General features: G+C 55.0%; 7 protein-coding genes across 7 annotated transcripts; 3 read left to right on the top strand and 4 right to left on the bottom strand.

The window, feature by feature from the left end:
* Positions 1-122: 122 nt before the first annotated feature.
* Positions 123-2,965, bottom strand: VDBG_00945 (conserved hypothetical protein; the record flags this gene model as incomplete). The annotated part of the gene is made up of 3 exons (XM_003009216.1): positions 123-566; positions 657-2,780; positions 2,858-2,965. The coding sequence occupies 3 exons, from the start codon at positions 2,963-2,965 to the stop codon at positions 123-125; spliced, it is 2,676 nt and encodes an 891-aa protein (XP_003009262.1).
* Positions 2,966-4,093: 1,128 nt separating this feature from the next.
* Positions 4,094-6,277, bottom strand: VDBG_00944 (mitochondrial division protein; the record flags this gene model as incomplete). Its single annotated transcript, XM_003009215.1, has 4 exons — positions 4,094-4,369; positions 4,429-5,453; positions 5,509-6,115; positions 6,206-6,277. 4 exons carry the CDS (start codon positions 6,275-6,277, stop codon positions 4,094-4,096), a joined length of 1,980 nt encoding a protein of 659 aa, XP_003009261.1.
* Positions 6,278-6,854: 577 nt separating this feature from the next.
* VDBG_00943 (chorismate mutase) lies at positions 6,855-7,800 on the top strand (the record flags this gene model as incomplete). Its single annotated transcript, XM_003009214.1, has 2 exons — positions 6,855-6,964; positions 7,025-7,800. 2 exons carry the CDS (start codon positions 6,894-6,896, stop codon positions 7,758-7,760), a joined length of 807 nt encoding a protein of 268 aa, XP_003009260.1.
* Positions 7,801-7,848: 48 nt separating this feature from the next.
* Positions 7,849-8,867, bottom strand: VDBG_00942 (BCP1; the record flags this gene model as incomplete). Its single annotated transcript, XM_003009213.1, has 2 exons — positions 7,849-8,637; positions 8,701-8,867. 2 exons carry the CDS (start codon positions 8,779-8,781, stop codon positions 7,867-7,869), a joined length of 852 nt encoding a protein of 283 aa, XP_003009259.1.
* Positions 8,868-13,238: 4,371 nt separating this feature from the next.
* On the top strand, positions 13,239-13,385 carry VDBG_00941 (conserved hypothetical protein; the record flags this gene model as incomplete). The annotated part of the gene is made up of 1 exon (XM_003009212.1): positions 13,239-13,385. The coding sequence occupies one exon, from the start codon at positions 13,239-13,241 to the stop codon at positions 13,383-13,385; it is 147 nt and encodes a 48-aa protein (XP_003009258.1).
* An 11-nt stretch (positions 13,386-13,396) lies between these two features.
* VDBG_00940 (conserved hypothetical protein) lies at positions 13,397-14,530 on the top strand (the record flags this gene model as incomplete). The annotated part of the gene is made up of 2 exons (XM_003009211.1): positions 13,397-13,523; positions 13,779-14,530. 2 exons carry the CDS (start codon positions 13,397-13,399, stop codon positions 14,528-14,530), a joined length of 879 nt encoding a protein of 292 aa, XP_003009257.1.
* A 615-nt stretch (positions 14,531-15,145) lies between these two features.
* VDBG_00939 (sorbitol dehydrogenase) lies at positions 15,146-16,396 on the bottom strand (the record flags this gene model as incomplete). The annotated part of the gene is made up of 2 exons (XM_003009210.1): positions 15,146-16,300; positions 16,373-16,396. The coding sequence occupies 2 exons, from the start codon at positions 16,394-16,396 to the stop codon at positions 15,146-15,148; spliced, it is 1,179 nt and encodes a 392-aa protein (XP_003009256.1).
* Between the last annotated feature and the right edge of the window lie 20 nt (positions 16,397-16,416).

Genomic DNA, 16,416 nt, shown 5'->3' with positions numbered 1-16,416 from the left:
GATCGATCAAGCCGCGGAGAAAAGCGTCCAACGCACTCATTAGAACGTCGTGACTCCTGTATGCCCCTGTCCATGTCCTCCGTGCAAATAGGTTCGTTATCACCGTGATCAGAGGCGGCCGGTCATAACCTCCTTCTTGAACATGCGGACGCCCACACGTCGTAAAAGTGCACGTCTGTAATCGTGTCCAGCTTCAACTGCGCCGATACGTCCGTGTCCTCGTCGTCACTGTCGCTGGGGTTGTCCCAGTTATGGAGGGGCAGCTCGGGGAAAGGGCTCGTCTCCGTATCGCTGGAGGTCAAAACCGTGGCCTTGCCTTTGCCCTTCTTCTTCTTCTTGTCGCTGTTGGGTCGATCTGAAGGGAACGGCCCACGTATGACACGTTCAACTCTGTCATCGTCAATGGAGATCCACTCCAGCGCGAGCTCAGGATGATGAGAGAGATTGTCGATCAAGAATCGACGTGTCTCGCGCATGACCCACGGGCAAGTGTCCTCGCTGCGGAAGTGGACGACATTGAGGGCGCGCAGTTTGGGCAGGCCCGGGAAATGCTGCAAGAAGGTGTGCTGCGACCAAATTTGTCAGTTTCAACTGACGCTTTCTAGGGTAGCCAGGGAGGCGGGAAGCCAAAGGGGCTTGTCTGTTATGGAGCTTACCATTGCGCGAATTCCCATGCCCACTGCCAGCTCTTCGAGCTGCTTCCCGCGGTTGCATATCAACAACACCGTTTTCTCGTCAGCATCCCAGCTTGAGTCCATGTCGTTCTTAACCATCAGCCTCTTGAGTGTACCGATGTGACGTCGTAGCACGAGTCGGCGAATGTTATCCATGTTGACTGACGTCTTTGGCGCGAAACTTTCTGGTCGGTAATTCTCTGCACGTTCTAGCATGAACAGCTCCGTGACCTCCTCCAATTGGGCCACGCAGGTCAGGAAAGCCATGGACACGTTGTCGGTGAAGATCTTGCGCAAGGGCAATGGCGAGATTTTGTTTTCCTTCGAGAGCATTGACCATATGCTAGTCTGGGGACCAACATTCAGCAATGTGAGTCTCTTCAAGACCCTCAGGTCAAGGGAAGCCTTGAGCACAGATGCCTTGACAGGTATCAGGTGGACGCTGAATGAGTGCAGAGAGGCACCACGGGTGAACCTGATGTAATCGCTCATCGTTGTAGGGTCGTCATTGTCCTTCCTCTGCGGCGTCGTTGAGTTCTTTCCACCCATCTCTCGCGTATTGGTGGAAGAGACTTTTGGGGCATCTGGTGAGCGACTGTCTGTGCTGCTAGAAGGCGTCGCATTTGCTGTCGCGGGAGGTGCTGAAGGTGGTGCTTCCTTCTCAGGCGGACTCTTATTCTCCATGTTATCGTCAGCCTCATCCGGGATGGGTTCCTCAACATCAATATCCTCAGGGGATGCTTCCTTGAATTTTGGCTTCGCAGGCTTGGAAAATGTTGACACTTCATTCGGCGGGTTCGTTGAAGAATTCTCCTTCTCGGTCTTGGCTGCTGTCTCGGTCGCTTCCTTAGCTTCGTTCGACTGGAGGTACTTCTCAGCAGCTTCTTGAATCATGGTTAAGACAGCTTCCCTCGACTCAAGATCGTCTTGCTCCGTGCCCTCTGTACCTGCGATCAGCTTGGCTGACACCTCCTTCAGACGCTCCATGAAGATCTCGGCGCCAGAGCGAGTCTCTTTGGGATCATGTTTGAGCTTCCTGTCCTTCTTGTCCTTTACCTTCTTCTGAGCCTTATCGATCCAGGCAGGCTCTACGCCAAAGACGCTAGCGAGGACTTCCTCCTGGCGCTTCCGCTCCTCCTGGGCGCGGAACGCCTTGACGGGTGCGGCAGCATCATCCCAGTGCGGTCCCGAGGCCATGGGAACGATATGGAATTCATCATCAGGGTCGTCCTCATCGTGATCAAGATTGGGGTTCGGTTTCCGAGATTGAATGGCCAGGCTGGGAGAGAGAGAGAGCTTGAGCTTGTTGAGCGTCAAGTAGGAGCTTTGCACACACTTCTTGATCTCCGAAACCAGTTCCAGATTATCAATGTCGAGAACGGCGAGTGACCTGAGCTTTTTGAAGCCAGAAAGTGTGGCAGGTTCGTTCGCTGGCAGAGGCTTACGCTTAGTCTTGGGTGCATGGGCCTTGGGTGCTGGTGGCATTGGCGGGGGGAGCACGGGTGTGGAGGCGTACGGCAAGCTGACGAGGCCGGTCCCGAGACCGATCGGAGGCGGTGGTGGCAGAGGGAGGCTGATGGTGATGGGGTGCCAGTCGTTGATGGGAGGGTTTGGTTGAGGAGCAGTGGGGATCGGGTATGGAAGGGGAGGGGGCGGCTCAAAGAGTGAGGGTCCGGCTTGGAGTCGTAGGTGCAGGTGCTTCAATGTGGTGATCTGGTGAAGCGCCTGGTAGACGGGGCGGCTGAGCTCGACTCGGATGTTCCATTGGAATCTCTCCAAAGACTTGGCCTTGCGCAGTGTGATTAGGAGCAAGGTGTTGAGGAACTTGCCGCAGCTTGTGCTGTACAAGTATGGTTTGTAGGCGCTTTCGGCCTTTTCACCTGCGCTGAGGGTGTCGAGGGAGATATCGCGCAGCCACCTGGCGTAGTTGTAATCACTGGTGACAAAGGTATCCAGCCCACCAGCGAGGCTGTCGATAGGCGAGTCGGACGCGGGGTCCTCTTCGTCTGGAAATACAATGTGGAAAATGCGGTAGAGCTGGGCGGCAGCGAGGTCTCGAAAATGCTTCGACACAAGGGCGAGGCAGATGAGGTCGGCTTGCGAGCACTGCGCATGACATGTTAACCACGGTCGGCGGCGGACCCAGCCGAGGCTGGGTGTGTGGGTGCAGCACGGCGCCTTACATGATTAAAGATGAGATTTTGGGCCTCAGTGGGCAGATCAAGAAACCCAGGAGGCTCCTTGCCAGGGAACGGCCCTTCATGGCATTGCGACGTCGCCGCCGAGGCCATGACGACAACGGGTCCCGGCGCTGGAAAGGATCGGGGTCGAGTGGCAACGGGAACTGATGGTTGTCCTCTCGATTGAAGTCACCTGGTATCTTGAGTCCAGGCCAGTAACTGTAAGGTAGGCAAGGGCAGGATAATGCCCGAGTCAGACACAAGTAGAGTGAGCACAAAGCAATTATGTGATGGATGCTGCGCGTTCGGTGACGCTTGAATCAAAATACTGTAGGTATGCTGAAGGAGAAACAGGTGAAGGTCTCTGGGAGAACACGCAAGGCAAAATCCGGTCGACATGCATGGGAAGATGCGAGGCGAGGAAAGGTGCCAGGTGGAACAGGGTTCTGGACGGTCGCAAGGTGAGGCTGGTAGGTCCCCCCCCCCCCCGCAGGATAGGCAGGCGGTTGCAGAGAGGGCGTCACGGCCAAAGTGGACAATGGGGCTGTTAGCGGTTGGTGCTAAAAGGGCGGGGGGCAGGGCGCCTGGATTGGTTGGAAGTGGAAAGATCCCTGGCATCAGCAGTGTGCACCGAGTGGAAGGCGCGGGGGTGTCAATGGAAACATGGGAGACCACTGTTTGGCACGTGCAGGTCCAGCGCGCTGGCTGCTCCAAGCTCCAAAGCTTAGCATGACACCTGCTCCGAAGTACCGACAGTCTAAGCCTCTTCTTCTCCATTCATGGCTGTGCTTTTCTATTGATCTTCATCGGACGCGCCCTTTGTCCCACTTACCGATGGACTGCCCACATGGTCGCAACACTGGACTGCGAAAGCTCACTTCGTCCCAGGATGAACATCCTAAGTTGCTATCGGCCTAGCACGTCCGAACCAAGGCATCCAGCAAATCTTGACCGCCAGGCATCCCGGCCAAGGTCCTGCCCAACTGCTATGTCTCAACTATGTCTCGCGCAATGCATGTCAGAGTAATCGACCGCATGCCTGTCGTACGCCTTGCTGGATTGAGCTCGGGCATCCATAATGTCAAACCTGGAAACCGTGCAAGTCAATTTGTTGAGTTGGACCGTCAGCCAGTGCACTGTAACGAGGCTCACTTTGGCCGTTCATCGGCATCTTTGTTACTCAGTTATAAGTACTTTTACAAGGTATGTAGTACACATCTGGCCTCCCAGACTCTACGCTCAACATGTCCATACTCCTACAATGCCATCCTGCCGGCCTTCCACCATGTATCCGTCACGGACGCGCACCTGCTCCACGACTGCTGGCGATTTGCCTTCCTCCGCCTGGACGATGCCCGCCCCGCACTCCCACTGCCGGCCCTCGAGCTTGTCGTACACCTTGACAACATCCTCCCCTGCCGCCGACACGATCCGGCGGGCGTCAAACATCATACTCGTGATACCGTGGTCGTAAGCGTAAGCGTCTGAGATTGACCCAGTCCGCAGGTCCCAGATCTGTCCATGCGTCAGCACATTCTCGACTCTCATACAAACATCTGTGACAGCAGACTTACTCTGACACTCCTGTCCGCACTGCCTGTGACCAGATGCATGTCGTCGAATTGTAGGCACGTCACGGGGCCCGTGTGGCCAACGAGGCTGCGGTGGACGGTGCCGCTGCGCAGATCCCAAAGCCTCACCATGCCGTCTGCCGTGCCGCACGCCAGCGCCGACTCGAATACCTGCACAGCGCCCACAAAGTCTGCCGACGACGATGCCGAGCGGCTCGTCTGCCGCCAAGGACCGTCGTCTCCCATTGTAGCTGAGGCCTGTGTCGCCGCCCACATAATGTCCAGCGTCTGAATGCAGCGTCCCTTTTCCAGGTCCCAGTGTCGTAGAGTCTTGTCAGCCGAGCCGGACACGAGGATGTCGCCGCGGAAGTGGAGCGCCGTTATTTCGTCGACGTGCGCCTGCAGCGTGAACAGGTGACAGTCGTCCATGCTGCCCTCGGGCGGGTCTACCGGCTGATCATCTGGGTTCTCGAAGGCGATGCCATCATCGTCCTCCTCGCCTCCTTTGCCGAACTGGCCGCCCTGTGGGTCGTAGTGCGCCTTGCTCAGGTCCCACAGCCGGATGGTGGCGTCACGAGAACCCGTGGCCAGAATGTTGTCCTCCACTTGGAGTGCGCGCACCGAGGCAGTGTGGCCCTCGAGCATGCCGATGCACCGGCCCGCATTCAGATCCCATACCTTGACAGTATCATCCATAGCAGACGTGACCATTGTTCCGAAAGGGGCGTCAAAGTCGAGAGCTGTGATGGTATCCTGGTGTGCTCGAATTTCCCGGATCGCGGTGCCGGGCTCGAAGTGTTCGTGGAGGATAGGCATGGACTTTCGTCGGACCGTTCTCGGCCTCTTCGACTTGGAAGGCGTACTGGGGGAGGCAGGAATCTTCTCGTACACAGATTGGGACATGAAGCCATCGTCCTCGTGGTCACCCGCGAGATCCAGCTCTTCTCGGGTCGGTGTTTGCTGGGCTATCGTTTCAGCTTCCTCGACGAGTAGCTGCGCATCCTCGAGGCGACCTTCCACATCAATCACTTTTTGTAATTAGCATGACGGCGATCCGAGCGAGGGGATGTCGAGTGTGCTCACGATCGTGCTCCAGGATAGCTTCATCCTGCTCCAACCCAGCCAGCCTCTCCAGGATGATTCTGCGCATGCCGCCCAGGTTCGCGATTTTGATGTCAATCTCCCTGATCTCGCTGCTGGCCATATTTTTGCGGACGCTCAGCATTTCCAGCTCGTGCATCATCGAAGACTTTTCCTGTTTCAGGTTGTGTAATGACTGCGGTGTGCCTGCGGTGGCCTTGCCGTCGTCAATCAACTTCCTGCCCCTCGATACTCGTCGCTTGTGCTTTTTGCCCTCGTCGGTGAGCTCCGGAAAGCTGGCCTGGAAACCCTGGAAGAGCGAGTACGAGTTGTCGTTGTCGGGTATGTTGACAAGCAGCTCGTCGGGGAGATAGGTCAAGGCACGATGTTGAATCTCCGTCTTGGACAGCTTAGCCCGAACCATCTCGGACGGCGTCGTCCTGGCCATGGAGAACATGCTGCGCTGCATTGTCGGGCGCTTCAACTGTTTGTGGACCTCGGCCATGGCGCTCTGGTATTGGGGGTTGCCGGGCCCTGCCTCGGAGAGGGGCCCCATCAGATGGCTCGCTGTCGTTGTGACCTTGCGTCCGAAAGCTTCAAGGCCACGAGTCTGTGCGGTTTCCATCGATCAGTATGCGCTGCTGGCAGTACAACGGCAACTTTGCCTCTACAGGCGCAGCACAGAGGCGGCAATACTTACAGAGACGATAGGCTGGTCGTCATCGGGGGCCGTTTCGTCATAGTAGCCATACTGGTGATCGGCGTCGGCCATCCGTGCTCTGGGTATCGTGGTCGTCGGGGGGAAGGGGGGGAGCAGACCACAGGTCGCGAACAGGACGAGCAAATTTGTGGTGGTGTGCGCGAGTGGGAGTTTTGCTGTCTTCAACTTGCTTTCACGCGAAGCCGAAGCCGAATCCACTGCACCAGGCCCGCAGATCGGTAAAGGCCCGGCTTGGGAGCTCGGGCCACCCAGGTTCACTTGATGCGCGTGTGTGACGGCTGAGGCTGAGGCGATGCAAGCAATCGAATGCGAAGTACAAGCACGCGCTGCTCCACCCTGACACACCCTGGAACCCCGCAGCCAAGCAATGGCAGTCACCGAAGCTCACCGATTTTAGCTTCAGGCGCTGGGCTTCTTCGGCTGGCGACAGCTGGGTGTACAAACAGGTTCCTGCGACGAATACTACCCCACGCCTTTATCGGAGCTTCATCGGCGGCGCTTTCTGCCCCTCCGCTCCACCCGAAACTCTGACTCGACGCATTTGCTTTGACGAGATACGCCACGTACGTTGACTCCCTCTCCTCAATTGACCTGCATGTAACTGATCGACTCCTCAGTGAGGTCCTTGCAGCGTTTTATGTCCTGGCACTTTCCAGCTCCCGCCGTGATGGACTCTCTCATCGACCTCAACGATGCTTCCAAAGCTCTCGACCTGAACCGGATCCGGTACCAGTTGATGTGAGAAACTCCCTCCCACCGTCTCTGTCCTGCGCAGTCGGTAACACGTAGCCCTGCTAGCCGTCTCGAGGACACCATCACCTATCACCTCATCGAGCGTGCCCAGTTTGCTCTGAATAGGTCCATCTACGTCCCTGGAGCCCTCAACATCCCCGACAGCGAGCTCAGCTTCGTGGACTGGTACCTGCGCGAGCAAGAGCGGTTGCAGTCCATCATCCGCCGTTACGAGTCCCCTGACGAATACCCCTTCTTTCCAGACGTCGTGCAGAAGCCCATCCTCAAGCCTCTCAACTACCCCAAGGTCTTGCACCCGAACAATGTCGACGTCAACGACAAGATCCGCCGGTTCTATGTCGACTCTCTCCTGCCGGCCATGTGCCCCGACTTTGGTCGCAGCGAGGACCGCGGCGAGTCGCAGGAGAACTACGGCTCGAGCGCCACCTGCGACATTGCGTGCCTTCAGGCCCTGTCGAGGCGCATCCACTTTGGCAAGTTCGTCGCCGAGTCCAAGTTCGTGTCGGAGCGGGAGCGTTTCGTGAAGCTCATCAAGGCGGAGGACCGTGAGGGTATTGCGGACGCCATCACCAAGCCAGAGGTGGAGAAGAAGGTGCTCGAGAGGCTGCGGCTCAAGGTCACGACGTACGGAACAGACCCGTCCAACGCGACGATAATCGGGGATGTGAAGCCAAAGATTGACGTCGACGCTGTCGTGTCCATGTATGAGAATTTTGTGATACCCCTGACGAAGGAGGTCGAAGTGGAGTACCTGATGCAGCGGCTCGAGGAGACGGACTAATGAGGATCAAGACCCCTGAGTTCAAAAGAAAGACAGAAGCAATCAAAGTGAAGCAGAAAAAAAAAGATTCGAACAAAGCGCTGGTGGTCCTCGAGTGGATCTTTCTTCATTGCGGCTTGAGATACTGCTCTACGGCATCCACAGCCCCCTTCCACTTGCTCGCCTCCACGAGCATCAAGTAACCCTGCGGCTTGATGCCCATTTCCTGGAACGCCCTCTTGCTCTCCGCCGAGCCCTCGTTCTCGTGGGAGTAAGAGTAGGCGCCGTGAGCGACAGCGTGCTTGGCCGTAACCTCATCCTCCGGGTGGAAGTACCACATGGAGCCATCCTCACCCTTCTGCTTCTTGCCCTTGCGCTCGGTGCGCAGCTCAGCCTCTGGCTCGACTTCGCGGTACGTCTTGGAGAGGACGAGATAATGTGTAAACTCGTACGGCTCCTTGTCCTCCACGGCAGCCTCGATCTCGTCGATGAGCATGCGGTACATGGGCGGCGCAATCTCGGTCGGCATATTGATGAGACGCTCCGTAAGCACGAGACCGACTTGATCACCGCTGGTGAGCAATCGGGGGATGGGTGCGAGCGCCTCGTTCGTCTGCGCCTTCTCGATGATGTACTTGGTGAGGTCGGCGAACGCCGGCTTGTCGCGGTGCTCGTGCATGTTGAGAACTGTCATGAGGGCATAGGCATCGTTCGCCTTGTCGTCGACCTTGACGGTTGAGCCGATGGTGGGCTGGGAAATGACGAGGTCTGCGAGGCCGGATATGTTGAACTTGACGGCGTCCACGTCGAAGAGCTGGCGGAGAAGAGCCTTGGTGCCGTGGAAGTCGATGTCGGCATCAAAGTTGAACCACTCAAAGTCGACGTTCACAACGTCAAACTCAACCCATATGTTAGCTTAGCGCTTGACAGCCAACGGAGCTTGTCAGGGAGCTGAACGTACGTCATCCTCAGAGTCATCTTCATCCATCTTGTCGCCGTCATGGGCGGGGTTCTGCTCGTCTCTCTCCCTCTTCTTGCCCATTTTGTTGATCCGAAATGCTTCTTCGGAGTTGTCTTGGGATTTTCAGGCTCGGACCGATGTTCTCGAAGTCGGCGATAGCGTGATTTGTCGTCTGAGAAGCTGTGGCCCGTTGTTGAATTCGTGTAGATGTTGCTGGGCGAGCCTGGCGGAGACGAAATTTCTCGATTCATACCCCGCACTAGTCCTGTTCTGGACTGATAACAAGGTGATAGCGGCCCTCCAAGAAATGGCCGACCATCTTGACTCTTGATCTTGCCTCATCTCTTGAGGACTTGCCCTCACCTCGACATCATACGTGTGGAATTGTCGAGAGCCTTCTCTCTTTCTGTCGGTTGTAGTCACTATATCTCACTTCATTAGCTTCGTGGGTTATTCAGCCTACATCGGCGTGACGAGACAGACCGAAAACCACTAATTGGACATGCATGTCCTACCTGGGTGTGCAATGCAATTCATCTCCGTCTTGCGCATGAAGTTCGGTCCAGAAAGTCTATCATTGCCGGGATGTTAATGTCGGTCAGTACATTTTCAGGACAGCTGTTCTGAAAGCAGCCATGTTTCTGATACATATTAATGTGATTTCAATGGGGATGATCAAAGCCAACGCATCATCACTGACAAAGAAATCACCAAACACACAACCTGCAACGTCTATTGTATTCTATTCTCAACATACTGAAGAGCTATAAATCAGCAGATCTTCGCCAACAGAGTCGATAGAGCATCGTACAAACGAAGAGGCGAAAACTTGTGTGTTCGAAATGTGTCAAACGACTGAAACCACAATGGGTTGCGGCCATATCCTCAAATCGACCAGCATGTGCAAAAACACATCGAGGTGCAAAGCACAACGAGTGACGAAGAATTCCATCAACGACACATGCGCCCCATGCGACCAAGAGGCCCTCAAACACTGGACGAAGCTTTCCTACGAAAGTCGCCATGAGCTGCTTATGACACAATACATCCATGCCAAAAGAACAGAGAATCAGGAGGAGATGGTGAGGCTAGAGCATCTCATGATGGAACTACCTCGTTATGTGCGCGCAAAGAATGCTACTCTCTGCAAAACTCGTAAAGGAAACGATGTGTTGTGGGCGAAATCGATGTAGTCCCATAAATGATTCTGTGCGTATTGGCTACGAAGGGCGCACCTGAGACTTTGCATGTCTTGTCTCCATCTTCACCTTCCGTACAACACCGCGAGGTTAATTTCATCGATTGGTGGCGTCTTACCAAGGACCAACGGAATCGAAATGGTGCTCCGGCTGTGCGTCAGTCGGGCCGAGTAACTTTGCAACATCCCAAGCTGAAAAATACTGGTCTTCCTGACCAAGCTTCCGGTGCATGTCTCCTCGGTCTTCGTTGTCTGAAACTATTCTGAAACTATTCTCCTCTTGGCCTGAGTGTACTCCTTTAATCGAGCTGTGCCCAGCTTACCCGCTCTCCGTTTGTCCGCTGGGCAGCGCAGCAGTGGTACTTGTATGATGGCGCTAAAGACATCCCTGACTTTCTGGACGGGCTGGTGGTGTCGTTTGGCGAAAGCTTCAAAAGGAAACACTTCCGCGCATGTGTCTGCGATATCGACAATCAAGTGTTTACTACTAGTCGTTGCCTGAGGTGAATAGAGCGGCACCTGTGAGTTCCGGGGACCGAGCGTATCGTCCGTTGATAAAGAGAACGGAGTAGGTCTGGTCGTGTTTTGGCCGAGGGGTAGAAGACCAAGGAATTGGGATTGTTGAGCGGAGCCCACCAGTCCGGTAATGAACTGCGAAGGTATTAATTGACCATGTGCAGCCGGCATCATATTCCTACTCGCTGTGCTATCCATATTGAATCCCTGTGGCCAAGCTGGTTGCGCCAGACTCGAGGTCGGAAAGGAACCCGGTGCTAGAGACGACTGTGTCTCGTTCGCCGAAATTGCTGCTGCTCGTTGCCGGAGCTTGGCTTGAAGGCATTTCAAGCAAGTCCCCTGAGCTTTTGACCCATCTTTGTAATCTTGCATTGAAGTAGTATTGTATGAACTGGCTGCTGCATTATGGCTCGTTGATGGGTTTGGAGGCGCCACCGAAGGTTGTTCCATGTTGTTTGGGGGGCGGTCGAGCTCACGGAAGCTGATCCTGCGGCCGAAGTCTAATCTAGACGCGAGGCTCAATGGCTGAGGGGATGAAGACTGATACATGAGACTCATGGAGGACTGACTGTGGTAGTTCTTCTTGCCACTGCTCTTGGCGTGTGACACGTGGTCAACAATCTGGGTTGGCGGGACGCGAACCTTATGCCGTAGTCCGTCCTGCCCACACTCAGTGTCCCGGAATTCAAGAAGCCAGCCGTTCAAACCACACCCCTCAGTTGTATCATATGGTTTTAAATCAGTGGCCTCGGCAAGACTGGCTATCATCGCATCTTCTGCTGGGTCTGGAGCTGCTCCGGCAATATAAGGAGGGGTCATTGCGGACATGTGACCCTCCATTCCAGTTCTGAACGCTTGGCTTCCAAGCCCATCGCAACCCTCACTCTTGACTGGAACTGTGAATTTTCGAATCGATTGAGATCTTGTAGAACCAGGCAACAATCTTTGCGGCAATTGTCTAGGCGACAGAGGCGGAGAATCGCAAAGGCTGCTGGCTGGCGCGATCCAGAGAGTGTCAAGATTATTCGACTTGCCAAACCCGGGTCCTAAGGTCCTTGTCGCAGACCAAGCGGTTGGCGGTTCTGGAGGCTGTGAGGACAGCACCGCTGCCGCAGTACTGATTCTCTGCTCTATTTTGGGGCCGGATCTCTTGGGGTCGGAGTTCATCGGAGATGTTCGTGAAGATGGAGCGGCCGATGTGCTATGTTCGAAAGCTTGAGGTGTAGCGGCAACTTTAAGATTGTTGAGCTTTCTCTTCTTCACAGGGTTGGCCGCTAAAATCTGAAGCTCATCGTCCATCCTTTTCGCGGGTAATACTGAACCTGGTGTTGCAGGTCTCAGAACGAAAGGGCCAGTCGGGGTTGCCATCGCCACTTTACTTGAACACTCGTAGAAATTCCGCAGTATCAAATGCGGAATAGCATAGAAACTCTTGAGGGACGGTTCAGGTAGCTCGGAAAGGGGAAAGTTGATGATTAAAATTTGTGGAGCGCGAGGCGGTTCCAGACATGTTAAATCAGATGACACTGTATGATATGTATGCTTCTTACCAAATTATTCACGGCAATGCTGTCAAACAAAGTCTATCAGGCAAGCAGAGGAAGGGTGTTGTCATGGACCAAACGTTTGCCTGGGGTCTTTGGAGCAATGTCAATTTACGTCAAGCCTTGAGTTCGCACCAAATGGGCAAGGCCGCATACGAACGGGGCTCTTAAACCAAAGATGCATACTTTGAAGAGAAAGAACTCATGATTGGGAATCAGGTATGGCCAGCAAAACATTTTGGTGGTACCCGGATCCCGTGAATGGCTCTCCGCCTACTCTTGCTCTTCTTTGTTTAGTTGTGTTCATGAAACAATGAATCTTTGAGGATTTGCAAGATGATTTCGTGACGTAGAAAGGAAAGGGGTTTGGCCATGCAAAATTGCAACGGTGCAGACAAAAGTAACTTTGACTCTGTCAAGTTGTATTCCATACTTCTGAAGAGTTCAAAGGGTTGAAAAAGGCTCTATGCTGCTTTATTCAGAAGGCTGATCGATTAATAAAGCGCTCTAAATCGCAACATTTCATGCCAATTGATTGAATAGTCTCAGGGAGAAGAGCGAGAAATTGGGTGTCGTAGTGCCTTGCCAACGTTTTGGGCAATTTTAGCAGTTTTCTATGGCTCACTGTTTTGAGATGTGAGCGCTACTGGGAAGCGAGACGGCAAAGTGGAAGTGGTAATGGCCCTGGAAGGTCAAGATCCTGTGATCACAAAACCCATGACAGGGGGCTCTCGAGAGGGACATTCGCAGTCTCGATAGAAAGCAAGGTGAGGAGCAGGTGGACTTCACGGTGGAGCCCCTCAGCGTGGTCACTCAAATTGACCTGAATAGCACTCGTCTGAATTCTTTTGTTTAACTATGTCACCCACTGCTGATAACATTGGCAAATAAAACCTATGGGGCCGGAGTGTCCGGCGAGCCACCCCGAGCTCCGTGCCAAGGGTGGACACCGTGTGGCGGGCCAACTCTGGTGGGCCTCAGCATGTTGGCCTCAATGTAGTTGCATAGGTACCTTAAGATATGGCCGTAGCAGGTAGTTGTCCCGCGATCATATTACGTAATCGAAGGTGGGACGCGGGGCAGAATGACAGGCAGCTCCTCGTACCAAATGGGAGCTTGAGACCTCCCATCTCCAACTTCAGTTACCAGCATCCGTCCCTGTTCACATGCTCTCCGCCTGACCCGAGCAGGTGCCGAAAGTCAGAACTGGCACAACTCCAACATAGCCTCCATCTTTCGACCGGGATATTCTATTGTCCAGCTGCAAAGTCGGTCTTGAAATGTCGTCCAACGCGGGCCTGAAGTCGGTCAACCCGCTCATCTCGAATCAGTCTTCTGAACTCCAAGCGGTCCTGCACCCCCTCGTGCTACTCAGCATCTCCGACTACATCACCCGCCACACCTCCGAGAACATGAGTGGCCCATAGTTGGTGGCCTAATGGGTCAGCACAACGGCCGTGAAGTCACCATCGAGCACGCCTTTGACTGCCATGTTGCCCCGTCCCCCGACACGCCCTACAAATACAGTCTGGACCTGCCTAGAGTGCTTGGACGGATAGAGCAGAGTGAGAACTACAGCTGGGTCCGCACACGTACCTTGCTAACATCCACCGCAGTGCGTGCTGTCCACAAGGACCGAAATCTCGACTTTGTCGGCTGGTACACGCTGCTGCCCAAAACGGGCCCCACCCAAGAACTCACCCATATCCACAACACCATCCTCAACCACATTAACGAGTCGGCCATCCTCCTTGGCTTCCACCAGAAGGAGGTCTTCGCCATTCTGTAGGCGGCAAGCTCCCTCTGACCGTGTACGAGAGCAACTTATGAAGTCGACGACGCCGCTAAAGCCGCCGATACGGAAGGCGACAAGACGATGGAAGACGGCGAGTCTACGCTGAAGCTCCGCTTCCGCGAGCTGGGCTATACAGTCGAGACGGGCGAGGCCGAGATGATCAGCATGGACTTTGTGGCGCGGGGCAGCGGAACGGCTACCGCCGTCGAGCCCCCTAAGGAGAAGCAGAAGGGAAAGGACGTCAACACCGCCGGCGGAAAGGGCAAGCAAAAAGCCGACAGCCTCCTCCCGGTAGAGGATGACGCGACGCTGACGCCGGAGGAAGAAGAGATGATCGCCGCGCTGACGGCCAAGGCCAATGCGACCAAGATGCTCTTGTCACGCATCCACCTCATCATGACCTACCTCGAGCGTCTGCCCGCGGCGTACGTCTCGGGCAAGGAAATGTCTGCACAACCTGCAGGCGACCACGAGACGACGCCGTCGAATACAATTTTGCGACAGATTCACGCACTCGTCGGCCGACTGGACCTGGTTGAGCCGTCGGATGTTGAGGCCTTCCGGAGGGAGGTGGTATGCGAGCAGAACGACGTCCACCTCGTCTCCCTCCTCAATGACGTCATGCAGAGCGTGCAGGAAGTGCGGTCCATGGGTCGCAAATTCGACGTTGTCGACTCGGCCAAGGCCCGCGACCAGCGGAATAGGACACCCTGGGAGATGTCCACGGGTAGGCCTAGCCCTTACGGTATCCAGGGCGCTGGGGACATCATGTTTTGAGCGTACGGGATCCGTTCAAGGGGAAATGGTTCGACTTGGGCAGGGAAAAGAGCAAAATGCATTTTCTACAATGGCATCATGGCTGCAAGGCGTTCAGGGTTCAAGGTATGACATTGCACCTACACGAAACAGGAGAATAGAGAGATGGTCATGAGCTGACAGGGAGAGTATGAGTTCCCGCGTGATGAATAAAAGATCACGGATCAATGAGTAATGACGATACACGACAAATTGCATCCGGCACGTTGGCGTCTCATAACCTCTGTATTTCAGGTGATCAAGGTTCAGGCATAAAATATCCCCTTGAAATTGAACAGTCCACCCAAGTGCTCGCTTAAGCGTAAAAAGAAAGAAATAACCTCCTGATGTGAATCCTATCTAGTTTTGTGCCCTGTATCCTTGCAAACCCTCAAACTCCCTCCCTGCTAGGCATGCTAGTCGCGACCTGTTGTATTCGTAAATATGCGCTACCGTCCATCCGCTCCGGATGGGGCGACCTCCTCATCCTGTCCACCGCCCCCTTCTGCCACCAGGGTATCATAAGCTGGATGTAATGCCAGCCAACCAATCGATCCTTGAGAAGTGCCGCAGGTCTGGGACGTATGGTGGTTATGCTCAAGCCTCGATAACAACCTTGAGCACTAATTTCCCCTCGTCGTCAAACGTCCGACTCGCCAGCTCAAACGCCTTGGAAGCGTTCTCGAGCCCCTTGAAACGGTGCGTGACCATGTCATCGAGGTTCGGAATGTTGGCTCTGTTCTTTGCGCACAGAAGCTGAACGCCCGTCGGGTAGGTATTGGCGTATCTGAAGATGCCCAGGATGTCAATTTCTTTGAGGTGAGCGACGGACAGAGGCAGTGTCTGCACTGGCGTGCCCATGCCGACCATGATGACCTTGCCGCCCGGCTTCGTCGCATATAAGCTGGTGTGCATGCAGACCTCCTTGCCGGTACACTCGAAAGCGATATCGACACCGTCATGCTCGTCATCGTCGTCAAGGTACTCAGGCACCTTGGTAATGGCCAAAAGCTCGGCGGCAAGTGACTTTGCGCCGTCAAATTTGCTCTGCACGCTCTGGACTGAGAAGATGCTGGAAGGCGTCATGACGCCCGAATCGGCCGGAGTTGAGGTGCCAGACTGCATGTTGGGCACGACATAGCCGTGCGTGGCGAAGCCCTTTGTGATGGCATAGTTGACCCGGCCGGCATCTACGTCCGTGATGGTGACCTCAGAACAGCCAGCCTGTCGCGCCATGGCAGCAGTCAGCAGGCCGACTGTCCCGGCACCGATGACGAGTGCCGTGGAGCCAGGCGCTGGGGCGGCGCGATTGACCGCATGGATAGCGACGGAAAGGGGTTCGAGAAGAGCGGCCGAGTCGAAGGAAACATGGTCTGGAATCTTGTGGCACCAGTTGGCCGGGTGGTTGATCCGATCCTGGAGGGTGCCCTGATAGTGGGGGACGGTTTTGGCGCTGCTCCTGAATCTCAACTTTTTGCATAGATTGTACCTGCCTTTCCTGCAGGTGGAGCACTGGCTGCAAGGCACACCGACTTCGAGAGCCACGCGATCGCCAAGCTTGAAGCCGTTGACTTGCGATCCAATGGCAACGACAACTCCTGATGACTCGTGTCCCAGGGACAGGGGATGGCAGGCACAGAGGTCGCCATTGGCAAACTTCTTGTAATAGCTGACGTCGGAACCACAAATGCCTGTACTCCGAATCGAAATCTGGAGCTCGCCGACACCAGGGTTCTCCAGCGTTCTCGTCTCCTAAGCAAGACATGAAGTCAGTCTTTTGTTTATCATGGGGGGCTAACAGTTAGGCGAGAATAGGCGAGAGACAACCGACGACGTGGGGACAGGCATCTTGTGTAACCCAATACCCA

Source organism: Verticillium alfalfae, genomic scaffold (genome assembly GCF_000150825.1).
Source record: "Verticillium alfalfae VaMs.102 supercont1.1 genomic scaffold, whole genome shotgun sequence".
Classification (NCBI taxonomy): Eukaryota; Fungi; Ascomycota; class Sordariomycetes; order Glomerellales; family Plectosphaerellaceae; genus Verticillium; species Verticillium alfalfae.
Note: the sequence above shows the minus strand (reverse complement) of the source record. Positions and strands in the feature narration are given on the sequence as shown.